The sequence below is a fragment of the Dunckerocampus dactyliophorus genome, chromosome 1 (assembly GCF_027744805.1).
Source record: "Dunckerocampus dactyliophorus isolate RoL2022-P2 chromosome 1, RoL_Ddac_1.1, whole genome shotgun sequence".
Classification (NCBI taxonomy): Eukaryota; Metazoa; Chordata; class Actinopteri; order Syngnathiformes; family Syngnathidae; genus Dunckerocampus; species Dunckerocampus dactyliophorus.
Window position 1 is genome coordinate 4,950,770 of NC_072819.1, and position 17,907 is coordinate 4,968,676.

Sequence of the window (17,907 nt, forward strand, 5' to 3'; positions counted from 1 at the left end):
ATAAAATAAAAACCACCCCCGAGAGTCTTTTTGGACACTTTCTTTTTTGTGTTTGTCACCCGCAGAGCTTGACCCAGCTGACCTGCAGCTACGAGACCGAGAACCAGACCCGATACCTCAGCTGCGACCTGGGAAACCCCATGAAGTCTGGAACCAGCGTAAGGAGGCCATTGTTCACCAGGCATTTATTCTTCCTAACGAGCTCACATTGGTTTTATAGCCGTAAACAGTCGGCGCAAACCTCACAGCTTCCTGCTTTTTGTTGGGGCAAAAATGTCATTAACAACACAGTCAGCAAATTTTTAGTTGCCAGAACTCTGTTTTAACCCTTTCTCAGCTCAGTTTTGCCTTAGAAATTATGGAAATGGTGTAAAATCTACCAGTTCCGGGCGGGGGAAATATTGTACAGGTGACAAGTTACCATTAAAAACAAGCAACGGAAATCCCTGTATCGGCGATCTACTGTATGTTGGATTAGAATGTTACATTCCATTACATTTATGTTACATTACATTAGATGTTACCAAGATCCTTTAGAATGATGAAAAAAAAAAATCATTTCAGCCGAGGGTAGGAGTACTTAGTAATGAATTGAAAGTGGCAAATATGTTTTCATTCATATTTCTAACTAAAAATCTAAACATCCTTTGCCACTTCTAAATAATAATAATATTTTAAAATTCTGACACTTATTGTTTTGTTTTGTAACTGTATTTTTTATATTTATTTTTTGTTTATTATTTTTTTTTTATAATAAATATTTGCTTATATTAATTTTATAACTGCATATATATGTATTAATAAAATATGCAATGATTTGATAAAAAATAAATGTCTTTAAATATTTTTTTATATATTGTATGTATATATGTATATTTAATATATATACATTATATATAATATATACACAGTACGTTAATATATATACATTATATATACATAAGTGTATATATTTAATATATATATATTTTATATGCATTTAATATACATACATCAAATGTATAATGTATTTGTATAATGTATTTTATAAAATATTTAACTATTTTATAAAAAAGAAATATTTCAGATTTACAGTATTTAATATTTATAAATATTGATTTTGTTTTAATAAATATTAAAAATACAGTTACAAATCATCAAACTTTATTCAAATCAAAATCTAAAGTTTTTTAAAATAATAAATATAATTAAAAAAACTTTTACAAATCAATATGTCAGTAAAATCAAGTGTATGAAAGTTACAAAAATAAAAAAATAAATAAAATGTTTTTTTCAAAATGTTAAAAGAAAGTTAAATGAAATATAAATCAGAGAATATGTTTTTCATGAATATGTCTGTCTTACATGAATGACACTTTCTTGTATCTTCTTTTATTTTATTTTATTACATTTATTATAATTCAGCAACAAATTTAATTTCAACAAAAAAAGGAATACATTTCAGAGATACTTTTGATGGTCAAACAACTCAATTAAAAAAGAAAATAAAAATAATGAAAGCAAGACCACTGATTTGCATGAATCTCTCGTCTTCCTGCGTGTACTTTTTGTATCATCTTTAAATGTTTTTTGTTTTCTTTGGCTGTGTTGTGTATGTTTAACTGTACTTCATTTAATCTCAATTGACTAGTCACACTTTGTTTGAATGCAGCCTTAGTAGTTAGTTTTCTTCTAATGAATGTTCTCTACAGCTGTGGGCAGGTCTTCGCTTCACAGTTCCTCGCCTGAAGGACACGCACAAAACCGTCCAGTTTGAGCTGCAGATTCGCAGGTATTTTCCACCCCAAGTTCTTCTTCTGTTCCTCTGTGACGCTGCAATGTCGTCAGCTGACCACCATCCCTCCTCTTGCAGTAAGAACGAGGACAATTCCCACAGCGAGGTGGTGTCATACAAGCTGGAGGTGGTGGTCCAGGCTGAGGTCATCCTGCAAGGGTGAGGAGTCGTCGTCATGCCTCTCCAGTGGAGTTTCTTCAAGCTTTTTCCAAGCGTGTTCTCACTCCCAGGGCATTGCTTTCAGGGTGTCTCGGCCTGATAAGGTCTTCTTCCCGCCCGCCAACTGGAAGGTGACCAAGAACTACGCAGTGGAGCAGGAAGTGGGGCCGGCCGTGGAACACATCTATGAGGTGAGCGCTGCTTTTCCTTCCATGCAAGCAACACTCGTTTCTCTCCATTCCGTTGCCTTCAGTAAAACTCCTCTACCGACGCTTTAACTATCTCGGCTTTTGCTACCTGTATTTTGTAGGTGTGAATACATGCACAAGAGATATTTGAGCATTTTCGATTTTTAATAACTGTGTAAAAAAATTCAAAAAACTATTTCCCACTTTGTAATTATAGGGTATTTTGTGTCAAATTTTGATGTCACAAAAAATATTGAATTTAATTCCATTTTGGTTTGTGGCTGTAACATAACAAATTGCGTGTTCTGGCTACTTGTTGCCAGGTAGAGTTGAATCATAGCCCCCATAGGACATTGTAAAAAAAAAAAAATAGTATAAATAGTCCAATACTTGAATGAACGCGTTGCATGCTGTGCAGGGGGTGTGGCCTCAACAGCCTTGCAGGAAGTTGTCGTGCGCAGCGCAACTAAATGTGTTATTGGTACCGTGATTCTGCTGCAAAATGCTTTTTTAAAATTTACATTCAAATTCCAAAATGTTCTGTGAAGTTATGATTATGCTGATTATTATTACTATTATTATCATCATCATTATTATTATTATTATTTGCACTTTTGAAACTTCCTGTAGAGTGCTGATGCTTTTCCAAACTATTTCTTTCTGCTCTTTGTGGGGGCGGACCCCCCACCAAACATGTGCAGTGCCAGTAAAAGTTTTGGAGACGCTGTCTCATGCGATTAAATGGAAAGGTGTGTCCAAATGTTTGATTCTCATTTGTAGTCAAAGGAGTAGAGACACTTTCCCATTCAATTCAATGATAAGGTGTCTTCAAACTTTTCATTCTCATTTGTAGTCAAAAGTTTAGAGACACTTTCCCATGCAATTCAATGAAAAGGTGTCTTCAAACTTTTCATTCTCATTTGTAGTCAAAAGTTTAGAGACACTTTCCCATGCAATTCAATGAAAAGGTGTCTCCAAACTTTTGATTCTCATTTGTAGTCAAATGTTTAGAGACAGTTTGTCATGCTATTAAATGAAAAGGTGTCTCCAAACTTTTGATTCTTATTTGTAGTCAAATGTTTAGAGACACTTTCTCATGCTATTAAATGAAAAGGTGTCTCCAAACATTTGATTCTAATTCGTAGTCAAAAGAATAGACACTTTCCCATGCTATTAAAAATAATAGTGTCTCCAAACCTTTGGTTCTCATTTGTAGACAAAAGTTTGGAGATGCTTTCCCATGCTAATAAAATAGAAAGTGCCTCCAGACTATTGACTCTTATTTGTAGTCAAATGTTTAGAGACGCTTTCTCATGCTATTAAACCAGAAGGTGTCTCAGAACTTTTGCCTGGTAGTGTATGTTTTTCCCCACACAAAGGCCATATAAGTTTGTGTCCTAGTGTCCCTATTGGAATGCAGCTTGGAAAACTACATTAAATGAAGTCAAATGATTTTGTTTTCCAGCTGGTGAACAACGGGCCCAGTCGCATCAGCCACACCCTGCTGGAGCTGCGCTGCCCGCTGGCCGCCCAGGGCCACGCTCTCCTCTACCCCCTGGAGTTCTCCACCGAGGGCCCCATCAACTGTACTGCCGACGCCAACGTGAACCGCCTCCGTCTCAAGGTGAGTCTGGCGGCGAGCGGACATCGCGTCACCTCTCGATAGCCGGCTTGTTTGTGTTTACATGTACACGTCACGTTACGTCACAGCTGCAGCACACGCCGACAGAACCGCCTCACCTGGCTCTCAAAGCGCCCGAGCATCGCGTGGAGAGGAGGGACGTCCACAGGAACATCCCGCTCGCTCACCTCACCAACCTGGTAAGGCAAGAATTTTCCTGCTTTCTCTTAGACAAACTAGAACAAGAACATGAAAATTCTACGTTATACAGTTAGCTCCTTCAAAATGTATAGCTTTTTGTAGGTTTTTTTTTTTTTTACTGGAGAGGACATGCGAGGACTATCTCATGATCTCTAAAATCAAAATCAATGGAATACTTGAAATAATCCCAGAAACAGCAATTTATTTGGTTTTGAGCATGTTCCCATATGCCCTTTGACCTCAGCTGCCTTGGCCATCTTGGGCTTGACACTAGTCAAGAGCAATATAATTCTTGCAATAAACCAAGTAAGACTGAAAATATTACACAAAGTCAGAGAAAATGCAGTAATACATCAGAACGCAACATATCATTTAATTAATGCGGTCGTGACGCTGGCAAGTAATTAATGACAGTGTCAACCTTGAAGAAAACAAATAAGAACGACTCCAAAGAAGACTGGAAATAGTTCACAATGTCATAGAAATTGCAGAAATACAGCAAAATAGAACTTGTCATTTAGTTCTGTGATTGCTCCCGATAGACATAATTAATGACAGCAGCAACCTTACACAAAGTAAGATCAACTCCAAAGAAGACGGGAAATAATCCACAAAGTCAGAATAAATGCAATTATACATCAGAGCACAACGCATCATTTAATGAATGCCAGCGCCTTGCGAGCAATTAATCAATGACAGCTGCAAATAAGAACAACTCCAAAGAAGAATGGAAATAGTACGCAAAGTCATGGTAATGGCAGAAATACATTATGCCTGATGGGTATAAATAACGAGAGCGGCAGCCTTGCACAAAAGAAGTAATCAAAGACTCCAAATGAGACCACAGATAATCCACAAAGTAATAGAAACCGCAGTAATATGGCCAAATAGAAAGTATCAATTAATTCATGCGATTGCCCCTCTCCAACCTAATTGATGACAGCGGCGATCGTGCACAAAATGAATGAGATCAACTCCAAAGACGACTGGAAATAATCCACAAAGTCAAAGAAATTGCAGTAATATATCGTAACAGAATGTATCATTTAATTAATGCTATCGCCTCGCTAGCAAGTAATGAATGACATAGAAATTGCAGAAATGCAGCAGAATGTGCTGTGTGGGTCGGTACGAACGGGCGAGTGTGAGTTCATCGTAAGTCTGCGTCACTGCTTTGGCCGTTTGTCCTCCTCATGGAGGTCCCGCAGGAAGCCCGTCAGTCGGTGCGGGGGTGGTCTTCCTCCATGGCACGGTGCTGAACACACTCAGCTGCTTTATGGGCGCGTCATTAAGACCATCGTGAGAAAAATCAGCCCGCTCTCAGTGCTTGGCACTTTTTTACAGTCGCATGACATTCCTTGCAATTTAATTGGAAGCAGGCGTGGATGTAAGAGATCTTTCCAACATTGGACTCTTTCTTTTATTTATTTGACCCGCGGCATTAATGTGGCTCCTATTTGTTTTACTTGGAGGATGTGGTTCTTGAAAATACGCGTCCTTCACCTGTCAGCCACTCGAAGAATGTTTTCGCATGTGCTAGCGTGGCTTGAATATACAGCGGAACCTCGAAGGTAGAACACGGGAGTTCTCATTTGTTTGAATTGGGAAGGCATGTTTCCCATAGGAAATAATGGGAGGTGAAATAATCTGTTCCAGGGTCAAGCTGTGGCCATATGATAAAACCTTTACTGGTGACATGTTTGAAGTAACTGTCATAGGGAAACAATGTCTTCATTTGACAGACATAATGTCAACGTGATTAAGCATATAAGCCATAAGTTGATACTACCCTTGGTATCAACTTTTCGGTGTTGTGAATTGTGACATTAAAATGCAGTAAAACGCGTTTCATGCTCTGTGTTTGTGTAGTCGTGTTCCAATGTGGACTGCTGGGCCCTGCAGTGCCAGGTGGGCCTCCTGGAGAAGGGGACCACCGCCATCCTCAAAGTGCGCTCACGCGTCTGGGCGGAGACCTTCGTGGAGGTTTGTGGAACCTTTTTTCTTCTTTTTAATTTGACAGTTGAAACGAGAGCACAAAGACTTGATTAGTGTTTTCCCACCGGCCCCTCTTGCAGCCTTCCTTTCCAGACTTTGTCAGGAAATGAAAAAGCTTCAACAAAGAAATGGTTTATAGTCGTGCCAAAGATGTTGGCAGAGTTGAGTTATGACCTTCTTCTGTCATGTTTGACCTACTTTGCTGTGTTTAATATCAGCACACATAACATAAATCAATGTACAGTACCGAAGAGCCAGCATGACAGGAGGAATAAGTTTCACCTGGTCTTTGTCGCCATCTAGCGTACCGTGGGTGTATTACAGGCATGTTTCTGTTGCAGAGAGCCTACAAGCAGTATGTGCTAGAGTGTGTTGCCAGATACAGCGTGAAGACCATGCCCTACGCCATCAAGCCCAAACATGTTCCCAGTGGTCACAAAAAGGTATATAGTCTACAAATACTGCTATAATATCATCATAGTGGTAAAAGTATTGCGATACTATCGTCATTGATGTGGAAGTATCATGCCATGTATTTACTACACTGGCAGCAGTATGACGATACTTCTAATACTGCTATTACTGTTATGAAACTGTGGTCGTGGCAGTAAACTTACTGCCGTTATATAGTTAGCGTAAAAGTAATGTAGTACTGTCGTATCTTTCTGGTCACAGTATTGTGATACTTTAAGCATAGACTTAGAATTAACACAAGACTGTTATCATCGATACAGTGGTATCACAGTCATCCAAGTGGAAATATTGCTTTACTAGAACCATTGTTCTAAAAGTATTGCAGTACCATCATCATTGTTGTAAAAATATTGACACACTTTTACATCAGTGTTGTAACTGTATTGTAATATTACCGCCATTGATGTAGCGGTATCATGACATATATTTACTCCAATGGTGACAGTATCGCGATACTTCTATCAACATCAGAGTTGCGAAAGTGTGGACATGGGAGTAAAATTACTGCGATTATACTGTTAGCGTACAAGTATCCTAGTACCGTTGTGTCTTTCTAGTCAAAGGATTATGATACTTTTTGCACTGATTTTGAATTAACGCAATACTGTCATTAATGATACAATGATATCACAGTCATCTGAGTAGAATTATCACAATATCGTCATTCCAAGTGGAATATTGTCTTACTATCATCATTGTTGTAAAGTTATTCTGATACTATCATCGTTGTTGTGAAAGTTTTGCGATATTACCGTCATGATACACAGTATATTTACTACAATGGCCTTAGTATCGCGATACTAAACAATGGCTTACCATCAATATCAAAGTAACTGTGGTCATGGTCGTAAAATGATTGTAATATTGTTAGTGTAAAAGTGTCATAGTACTATCAAGTTGTTGTAGTCCAATTGTACTGCAAGAAATACTGCAATACTGTCATCATTGATATAGTGATATCAGAGAACTATTGTCATCAAAGGAGGAGTATTGCAATATCATCACCCAGGTAGAACTATACTGTATATCATTGTATATACTATCATTGTCGTTAAAGTATCCTGATACCATTGTCATTGATGTAAAAGTATCACAATAGTATTGTGAAGTGTCGTGGATGTAAGCATCCGGTGATACCTTTATCAAGGTAGTCCTAAGTGTACTGTGTGTACTGTGATACTCTTGTCATCGATATTGCAGTAATGGTAGTGAATGTGGTGTTCAGGTGGTGACTCCAGTGGTTTGGAACAAGCCTGATATCGACAACTCCGTCCCGCTGTGGATCATCATCCTAGCCATCCTGGCGGGTTTGCTGCTCCTCGCCCTGCTCATCTACGTCCTATACAAGGTCTGTCAGAAGAACACTTGCACTGATACCTGTCATGCATTGCAATACCACCATTATCATTGTAGAGATACTGTGGAGGTAAAAGTGATGTCGAAGTACCATGATATTATTGTCATAAAGATTGTGATATTATTGTCATTGACGTAAAAGTATCACGATATCATCACCATCATCAGTGTAGAAATGTCAGCATAGTAATCATCCTGATCGTAAAGTTATCGCAACACTGTTGTCATCAATATTGCGATACCGTTGTCATTGATGTAGAAGTATCCTAATACTACTCTCATCGATGTAACGGTATTGCGATATTATCGTTATTGTTGCGATGCTACTTTAGTACTGTAAGTATCGCGATATTGTCCCCATCGGTGTCGAAATGTCTCAGTACTACCATCACTGTAGTAGAACCTTTGTAACATTTCATCATTGCTGTGATACCATTGCCACTGATGTAAAATGATTGTAAATATTAGTATGATTATAATATCATAATTTGAAATGATGTATTGATATCATAATAGTAGCAAAATAATTGTAGTAAAATTGTTCCAACATTTCTTCATTAATGTTGCAATAATATTGTCACCGATGTAGAAGTAGTTTGATAGCGCCGGCATTGGTAACATCGTCGTCAATGTTGCGATATCATTGCCGTTGGTGTAGAAGGGTTATGATACCATTGCCATCAATGTAAAAGTATCGCAATATTGTCATGAATGTGGAAGTATCACGAGACTGCCATCATTATTGAGAGATCTTTCTAACATTATCGTCATCAATACTGCGATATCACTTTCACTGGATGTAGAAGGATCATGATGTTATCAGCTTCGATGTAGAAATATCACAATACTGCATCATAAGAGTGAATCTGTCGTCATGAATGTTGTGTCACTATTGTCATTGATGTAGAAAGGTCATGATATCACTGACATTGATGTCGAAGTATCGCAATGCTGCTATTGTCATAGTTGAATTCTTTAATGTTGCGATACTGTTGTCATTGACGTAGAAGGGTCATGATATTGTCGTTGACGTAAAAGCATCGATCCTTAAAGAGACTTTAATGATGAACTTGAGCGACGACTGAACTTTGTGTGTTTTGTGTGGTAGTTGGGCTTCTTCAAGCGGTCCCTCCCGTACGGCACGGCCATGGAGAAAGCCCAGCTCAAACCTCAGGCCGCCTCCGAGGCCTGAGAGGACGCCTTCAGAACCTGCAGAACCTACAGACCCAGGCCACGTGATTGCAAGCGAAGACCACTGGAACTCGTGCGGACAGAAGACAATAAGACAATCCTTCAAACCAAATGAATGTTTTTTTTTTCCATGTTGTTTTCGCCCCAAGAGCATGCTGGGAAAGAAAAGCCACCAGCATCCAAAGAGGAAAACGCGGGTATGAAAAACTGCTTGGGGTCCATCCATGGAGACCATGATGACCATGATGATGGTGGTCTCGGGTGTGAGGACGTGCTTGCATCGCTTGAGTTGTTTTTGCACTCAAAGGATATCTACTGATTCGCTTACAAAGACGCCAAAGACTCCGCCCCCCCTTTTTTTTTATGTTCTCAACTTGCCTGCTACTGATCGCTTTGTTCCTCAAGACTTCTCCAGGTGCTTCTTTTTGTGGGCTGACTCGAAGGTGGCAATCGGCAGCCTGGTAGCGTGTTAAGCGTCAGCGTCACCAGCACGTTGTTACTGTGACAAAGTACTCATGGAAGTACTTAACTAGTAATTTATGACAGCCCGCTAGCAAAAAGACTGCAGTACTCCACTTGGATCAGCTTGTCTTTGGTGTAAATATTTGCTGACACGCGTTGGTTGGTTGGTTGGTTGGTGTGAACGCTTTATTTATGAATGATTGTTTTTAGCCTATCAGCTCCCGAGGCCTCCTGCTTAGCCCCGCCCCACTCTTGCCAGATCCGGACAGTATCATGAAGTATCACATGAAATATCTGCAGTGCAGGTGTCATTGGGCCTTAACCATCACCATGCAATGACTTGGGTATAATGTAGCATTGCCATTGTCAGCTTAGTGAAAGTATCGCAGTACAATCCATCGTTTTTGGAAGTGGTAAAACACTTTTGTCATCAATACTGTTCTCACAATGTGATACTATCGACACAAGTGTAGACGCTTCGCAATATCATCATCGCAGTCAAGGTATTATGATGATAATGATGCCATTGGTGTAGCTGTATCACGATGCTGTTATTATCAATCTAGAAATATCACAATGCTATTGCAATACTACGGCCAGCAATGTAGCAGTATCACCAACATATACACCATGATAGCGATAGTATCGCACTACTCTGACATGGATGACTATCAGCATCGATGTTGCGATACTATTGTGTGCTATAAGTGTACCTTTGACATTTGTGTAGGCTCATCACGATACTATTGTCATCAATATAGAAATATCATGATACTATTGTCATTGATGTTGAAGTATTGTGATATCGATGTCCAAGTATCATGATACTATTATTATGATGCTATTATTATAATAAAAGTAGGAATATCGCTAAGCTACTGTCATTGAAAAGTGTTGCGATACTATTGTCATTGATGTCAAAGTATGATGATATTATTGTCATAAATGTAGAAGTATTCTGATACTACTGTCATTGATGCAGTAGTTAGGTGATACTATCATCATAAATGCAGAAATATTGCAATACTAGTGTCATCGATGTTGAAGTATTGTGAAACTACAGTCATAAATGTAGAAATATCATAATGTTATTATCGATGTTGAAGCATTGGGATACTTCTGTTGTCATAAATGTAGAATATTGTGATACTATCGTCATCAGTGTTTAAGTATTGCAACGCTATTGTCAAATGTAGAATATCGTGATACTATTGTCATCAGTGTTTAAGTATTGTGATACTATTGTCATCAATGTTTAAGTATTGTGATACTATTGTCATCAATGTTTAAGTATTGTGATACTATTGTCATCAATGTTTAAGTATTGCAACGCTATTGTCAAATGTAGAATATCGTGATACTATCGTCATCAGTGTTTAAGTTTCGCAATACTATTGTCATAAATGTAGGAATATCACGATATCATTGTCATCAATGTCCAAGGGTCATGATATGATTGTCATAAACGTACAATATCGTGATACTATCGTCGTGGATGTTTAAGTATCGCAATACTATTGCCACAAATGTAGAAATATCGTCATACCATTGTCACCGATGTACAAGTATCATGATACAATTGCCATTGATGGAGAAGTATCACGATACTATTGCTCTTTATGGTCAGGTATTACGATACTACTGTCATTGATGTACAAGTGTCATGATACTATTGTCATTAATGTAAAAATATCGCAATACGATTGTCATCTAATTTGAAGTATCGCAACTCTATTGTCATTGATGTCCAAGTATCATGATACTATTGTCATTGATGTTGAGGTATCACAACACTATTGTTGTCTATATTCAGGTATCACAATACTACTGTCATTGATTTACAAATATCATGATACTATTGTCGTGAATGTAAAAATATCACAATACTATTGTCATCAATTTTGAAGTATCGCGATACTTTTGTCATTTACGTACAAGCCACTATTGTTATTCATGTTGAAGTATCACAATACTAGTGCTGCCTATGTTCAGGTATGACGATACTACTGTCATTGATGTACAAGTATCATGATACAATTGTCGTAAACGTAAAAATCTGGCAATACTATCGTCATTGACGTCAAGTACGATGATGTGGTCATGAAAGGCGGGCCAAGCAGGTGCTGGGAGTTTAATGTTGTTTAATTGTGCAATATTTATATACGTTTTGGATTTGTTTGAAATAGTATTTGGTTTTTGTGGTATTGCCAGAACTTGATTGAAGTCAGTGTCGTTTGTGATAAGCACATATTTCAATCTGCAGGTAGTGGATTTCCACTTCTTCTTTTTAAGGATTTTTTTGGACCACTTTCTTGTTTTTGGACTGCATTGATGCGGAAAACAAACCCCGGCGAGCTGATGAATTGTGCGCTGTTGGCTTTGCATGCATCCTAACATCTCCCATTCATTTTATGCTTATCACGCTTTAAAGTGGTTATTTCTCAAAGAACACGCTTTAAAGTGATTATTTGTCAAGGACAGGCTGTCGCTTCCATTCTTCCATCATTCAAGGCACTGCCCCCCACCCTCAGCCCCCCTTCCCTTTGTATTTTATTGTCCTTTTTTTCTCCCCACTGCTTTAAAACCATGTTGTACATATTTAAGACAAGGACGCTTTTTTCTGAACTTGTCCATTTTCTCACCCCATATTGGGGGATTTTTTTTTTTTCCCCCTGGAGGAGGTCCTGATGTGATTTGCAAAGTGTCAACCTTGTACGGTTTGTATTTTAAATAAACTATTTCTCTTTTTAACTGGGAATGAATACGCTGTTTGCTTGGGAAAATAATTTATTGAGTATGAAACAGTAAGCATATACAGTACGACAGTGAGGAGTGATTTGTTTAGCAACAACTGACCAGTAAGTGAGAGGCTAGTGTGTTTGTTTTGCGTGTAAATTGTGTGATTCCTATCAGTCTGTCTCCATGACCACCATGCCGCCACCAGAGGGCGCTCTGACTCCAACCCTGTCAGACTGCTGCTAGCTTTCTAAGGTTCTTGATAGCTGCGTTAGCTTACGCTGGCTGTCAATCACCTTCAGGTGGTGGATGTAATGGCGGATGTTGCTGGGACTCCTCAGAGGGAGGGCGTGGTCCGAGTCTGAAAATATCACAATAATAATACAAACAGACTAGTGTCATTAAAAAAGCTATACTACTTTACATCCCCTTTTTACATTTTTTTTGGTACAATTTAGTGACAAATATACAGAAAAATGTTGATCAATGTCGCACTGAAATGTGATCATAATAGTAACAAGACGTTAATTAGTATTATTAGTATGTAAATGTGCAAAAATGTGCAATATGTACGACGGAGTGTTAGGGCCACATTGAAAAAAAAATCGGAGATTTCGAGAATAAAGTTGTAAATTTCCGAGAAAAAAAGTTCTACATTTCTGAGAGTAAATTTGTACATTTATCAGAAAAAAGTAATCAATTTATGAGAAAAAAAAGTCAACATACGTCCCCCCTTTTTCATAGGCGTCTCAGGCAATGCCTGTTACGGAATACGGAGTATTCAAACATCTTGGAAAATAATTTTGGAAAATAAAAAAAAACGTGTAATATTACGAGAATAAAGTCGAAAATTTACAAAAAAAGTCGTAAATTTATGACTTCCTTCTCGTAAAATAATGTTACACGGCAGAAATTGCAACCGGTATTTTGCACGTAAAAAGGAATATAATGAATGTTTGTCAAACGTGTGCTTACATGTGGAAAGGCGAGCCGCGGGACCTTCAAGAAACATCCGATCGGCCAATCCTCTCTGCGGTGATGACGGCACTGCAGGGACATAAATCATCATTTTTAAATCATAAGCACAATAATTGTTCATCATATAAATATTTTTATAATAATAATAATACTGATGAATATGTTTCAATATTAATGGCAAATAATAGTTATATTATTATTACTAGTCATTTTTAATATTTTATTTTTTAAAATAAAATATATTTTTTAATTTAAAAAAATATATAAAAAATATATTTGAAAAGTTTTAAATAGTATTTTTTAATATTTTAAGTAATAACACTATTTTTGAAATAATAATATCAACAATAATAATAATAATGATATTCACTTTTAGCAACGCTGCACTAAAGTGACACATTTGCTCGTCGTGGCCGAAAATGTCCCATAAAAAAGGCATTTGTGAGCCCACACAGCAAGCGTGCACTAAGCAGCAGAACAGGATGACTTCTCACCGTAAGGTTGACTCCTGCACACTTGAACCATCCTGACGGTTTTGGCGATCATTCGCTGCGGACGACATTGCTTAGTTTGGCTCATTTTCCGTTTGAAATGCAACCTTTTTCATCACCTACCATCTTCTCAAAATTCACCAGTCGCTCCACAAGGCTGGGGTTCCCCTCGTGGATGAACGTCATGTCTAAGAAAGAGAAGACATGAGATGCCAGGACTGCGTGCCAAAGCGCTGCTTCGTTGGTGGAAGCTGGGCGGGTGACCTCCAGTTACCTTTGAGGATGAGCGGCATGAAGGGGATGTAAGGCGGACTCAGCTTGGCCACCGCCAGCCTGTAAGCTCTGTGGTTACGCGATGGATCCTAGCAGCAACACACACAGCCGACGTCTTTTATACGTCATACGGAGCAGCGATGCAAGAACATGGACTTTTTTTTTCAACAAGAAAATTCACAAAGTCCTCGTCTTCCGAGAACAAAAGACGTTATTTTTTTAAGGACAAACATGTTGTGGGAAAAAATGGCATTTTACCAAGAAGCCCCCCAATATTATGAGGAAAAAAAGACGTATTAAAAAGTGTTTTCAGAAATAAAACACAGTTTTAAGAAAAAAAATCATTTTATGAGATTAACATGCACTTTTTGGAGAAAAAAATATTAAAAAAAAAAAAGTCATTGACCAGCAAAAAGTTTTGAGAGAAAAAAATATAGTTTTCATAAAAGAACTGTGTTTTATGTACTCATTTCACGTAGCCTCATCTTCCAAAAAAGTACTTCTATGAGAAAAAAATATTGTTGTGCAAAAATGGATTTTTCCAACAAAAAAACCCTCAAATTACAAGAATTTAAAAAAAACTCACATCTTACAAATACTATACAATAAAAAACATTTTTGGAGGAAAAAAAGTTTTTTCAAGGAAAAAAAAACAAATAAAATAAGAACTTACATATATATATATATATATACACACAGTATATATATACACACACAGTATGTGTATATACATATGTATATATTTTTTTACAACATTGTTTTGAGAAAAAAATGTAATTCCCCCATAAAACCCTCATCTAATGAATGAGAAAAAAAATTAACGAGAAAAAAAAATCAAGAAAAAAACCCTAATTTTACAATAATAAAATACATATTTTTTTCTAAAAAATGTTTTTGAGAAAAAAAACATTATTTTGAAAAAATTTCCCTAATTTTGAAAAAAGGAAAAAAAACATTGTTTTGACAAAAAAAAGAAAAAAACATCATCTAATGAAAATGTAAGTTTTTTTTAAATGGGAAATGTTTTTTTGTGACAACAGTACTCTTACTTATCCAAGAAAAACACCCCATAAAAGACATTTTTTTGAGGAAATATTTTTTTTCAAGAAAAAAAAATCATTTTACAATAACAATACAATACATATTTTTAAAAATCTAATAGAATTTTTGAGAAAAAAAACAAATTTTTACAAGAATAAAACACTTTTTTTTTGGATAAAAAAACATTGCTTTGAGAAAAAAACTATATTTTCCCAAGAAAAAAAACTCATGTCCTGCAATAAACACCCCAATCTCAGTAATAATATGATATCATATTTTGGGAGAAAACTAAAATCTCGATTTTTTTTTTAAAGGAAAAAACTCATCTTGGGAAAACAACAACATGGATTTGTTCAAGGAAAAAAATATTGCTCTGAGAAAAAAAAACAACAAATGTCCAAGAAAAGAGAAAAACATAATATAATAACAGAATAATAATAACAGGGCTGCTATTTTTTCAAGAAAAACATCCAATAAAAGACATTTTTAGAGAGAGAGAAAGAAATGTAACAAAAAAATCCCTTTACAATAATAAAATACATATTGTTTTCTAAAAAATGTTTTTTAAATCCAAGAAAAAACCCTAATTATACAAGAATAAATAACATTATTAATATTATATTACAATAATATTCTAATCAATATTTTTTTAGAAAACAAATATCGCTTTGACAAAAGAACCGTTACTTTTTCAAGAACAACACCTCAATATTTGAACAACACAATTTGTTGAGAGAAAAAAAGTATGCAATTGGAAGAAAAATCTTAATCATGTGAGAATAAAGTTGTATTTTATGAGCGAGGGTTGTGTTCTTATATTCTTTTCAAGAAACAAGTTTCATTTTTTGGAAAAAAAAAAAAAAATCATTTTCTTACCCCAATGAAGTCCAACTATAAATTTCCCTCCCCCCCAAGAAAAATCCTCTCAGGAGAATAAAGTCCTACTTGTATTTTTAAGTCAGAAGAACACGTTGTACTTAAAAAAAAAAAAAAAGGATTACTACTGAAACATTTCAGACGTGTAAAGTTTTGGTGGCGCGTGATGAATGAATTTACCATCAGCCTCTCGTAGGAACAGTAGATTCTTTTGGTCTTGCCAGGTATTCTCTGCAAAGGACAAGCATTGGATGACAGGAACATGTATAATAACATGTGTGTGTTTGTGTGTGTTTGTGTGTGTGTGTGTCACCTCCCAGGTCTTGTAAAGTCTCTGCACGGCGCTGTTACTCAAACCAAACATGACGGCAAAGAAGGAGTTGAGGTTCTTCAGCTCTTTCAATCTGAGAGGACACAAAGTCAACCGCATGTACGCTACAGCAAAGCGCTCCCTCGTGTGGACAACCCGTGTACTGCAGCCCCAGCAACAACAAGCAGGGATAAACGAGCGGGGAAGAAGAGTCTTACACGGCGGCCATCTTGATGAACTTCTTGAGCAGCACGGCTCTCTTGACCAGGTCTTCACAGAGGCAAAGCTCGCTCACCACCCAGTACTGAACCTCGTTGAAGCGACGCACAAAACGCTCCAGGTTGGCCGTGATGGCGCCCGGGAATTTGTGGCGTCCGAACACGTAATGGAGCAGCTCCACCTGGAGCAGGACACACTACAACTTATTACCGCGTTCCCTTTTTAGTCTCATTATGAGGATTATTAGCATTAGCCGTAGTAGTTGTGTATTTTTTACAGGGAAAATATGCCAAAAAAGTCGACATTCTTAAGAAAAAAATAGGAAGAAATCAAATAAACATAATTAAATGTAAATATAAACGTATTTAAAAAATACACACTTTATTAAAAACAACAACATAAAAACACATATTAGAAATATAAAAACAAAAAAATATGAATCCAATTAATATATTCATATTATGAAGTACTGTTATTATTATTACTTTATCTCATTTTTAAAATCATTTCATTAAAAATATTTTTTTTAAATAAAGAGTAAAACTATATACGATACTATATGCAATGGCAACTGCATCATTGGATCATACAAAAAATATGTTTAATATCTGTATTTTTTATGAAACTATAATGGAATTGATAAATGAGCTTCAACGTCAGTCGGAAAAAAAACATATTTTTCTGTTATTCAGGTAAAACTATGATATTATTATAACGTATTTAAATAAATAACGATCACCGATCATAATTATTATGTCATTTACGCCATTATCTTTTGATCATAAATAATAATAATTGATTCTACTAATATTAAGATGATTAAGTACTATTATTATTGTTATATCAGATTTTTAAATGTATTTATAATTTTTAAAGACAGAAGAAAATATTTTTAAATGATTATGATTATTCTTTTAAATAGTCATTCCTTTCTCTTTTATTTAGCAGCTGGTTGATGTAGTAAAGTAGATTTGCCTCCAGCAGGGGGCGCCGTGGAACAGCACTGCTAAGAAGAACCCCTGAGCAGCTTGAAGAGGCTTTCAGAGGACTTAGTAAACATGTCTGCTAACGGCAAGTGCTGACGTCTGACCTCGTGCATGGCGGTGAAGAGCTCCCAGTCGTAGTTGGTGAGCTCGCCGGCGATGTCCTTGGAGCACATGTGTTCCAGCGTGTTGGCGCTCCCTCGCTCGGGGCCCTGCTGCTCGTTCAGGGGCGTCTGAACAGATCATCCAGGTGAAGATCCAACACCACATGCAAAACAAAGCTTCCACTGAAGTACGTCTTTACCGCAACACATTCCAACACGTATGAAAAGAATTCATCCTGCCACTTGTTCAACGCGCACAAAAAGGATAAATACGCTACGGTACGGTACGGTACGGTACGGTACGGCATGCGTCCTAGGAACCCTCGTAGACTCGTAGTCTATTCACTCATATCAGAAGCTGACAAAGCATTGCTTGATAATAAATAAGTACAGTAATAACACCTTCATGAAATAATAGAAAAATAACATAACAGTGTACTGTGTCATGGACAAATATGCAGAGTATATGATATTA

At 36.8% G+C, this 17,907-nt stretch overlaps 2 protein-coding genes across 5 annotated transcripts in view; one reads left to right on the top strand and one right to left on the bottom strand.

Moving 5' to 3' along the window:
• Positions 1-12,171, top strand: part of itga5 (integrin, alpha 5 (fibronectin receptor, alpha polypeptide)) — a 74,833-nt gene extending 62,662 nt beyond the window's left edge. For all 4 annotated transcript variants that reach the window (XM_054794861.1, XM_054794619.1, XM_054794708.1 and 1 more), the window contains 10 exons: positions 66-158; positions 1,692-1,771; positions 1,853-1,933; positions 2,019-2,124; positions 3,587-3,745; positions 3,832-3,942; positions 5,813-5,926; positions 6,280-6,381; positions 7,638-7,760; positions 8,877-12,171. In XM_054794861.1, the coding sequence (XP_054650836.1) occupies positions 66-158; positions 1,692-1,771; positions 1,853-1,933; positions 2,019-2,124; positions 3,587-3,745; positions 3,832-3,942; positions 5,813-5,926; positions 6,280-6,381; positions 7,638-7,760; positions 8,877-8,960 (1,053 nt within the window). In that variant the 3' untranslated portion in view covers positions 8,961-12,171. The remainder of the gene's footprint in view (positions 1-65; positions 159-1,691; positions 1,772-1,852; positions 1,934-2,018; positions 2,125-3,586; positions 3,746-3,831; positions 3,943-5,812; positions 5,927-6,279; positions 6,382-7,637; positions 7,761-8,876) is intronic.
• A 6-nt stretch (positions 12,172-12,177) lies between these two features.
• Positions 12,178-17,907, bottom strand: part of rapgef3 (Rap guanine nucleotide exchange factor (GEF) 3) — a 33,338-nt gene continuing 27,608 nt past the window's right edge. Inside the window, exons 19-27 of the mRNA XM_054795116.1 lie at positions 17,436-17,561; positions 16,345-16,526; positions 16,130-16,220; positions 15,997-16,047; positions 13,901-13,988; positions 13,750-13,814; positions 13,630-13,684; positions 13,133-13,204; positions 12,178-12,518 (exon numbers count right to left, since the gene is read on the bottom strand). Coding sequence (XP_054651091.1) covers positions 12,400-12,518; positions 13,133-13,204; positions 13,630-13,684; positions 13,750-13,814; positions 13,901-13,988; positions 15,997-16,047; positions 16,130-16,220; positions 16,345-16,526; positions 17,436-17,561 — 849 coding nt within the window. The 3' untranslated portion in view covers positions 12,178-12,399. The remainder of the gene's footprint in view (positions 12,519-13,132; positions 13,205-13,629; positions 13,685-13,749; positions 13,815-13,900; positions 13,989-15,996; positions 16,048-16,129; positions 16,221-16,344; positions 16,527-17,435; positions 17,562-17,907) is intronic.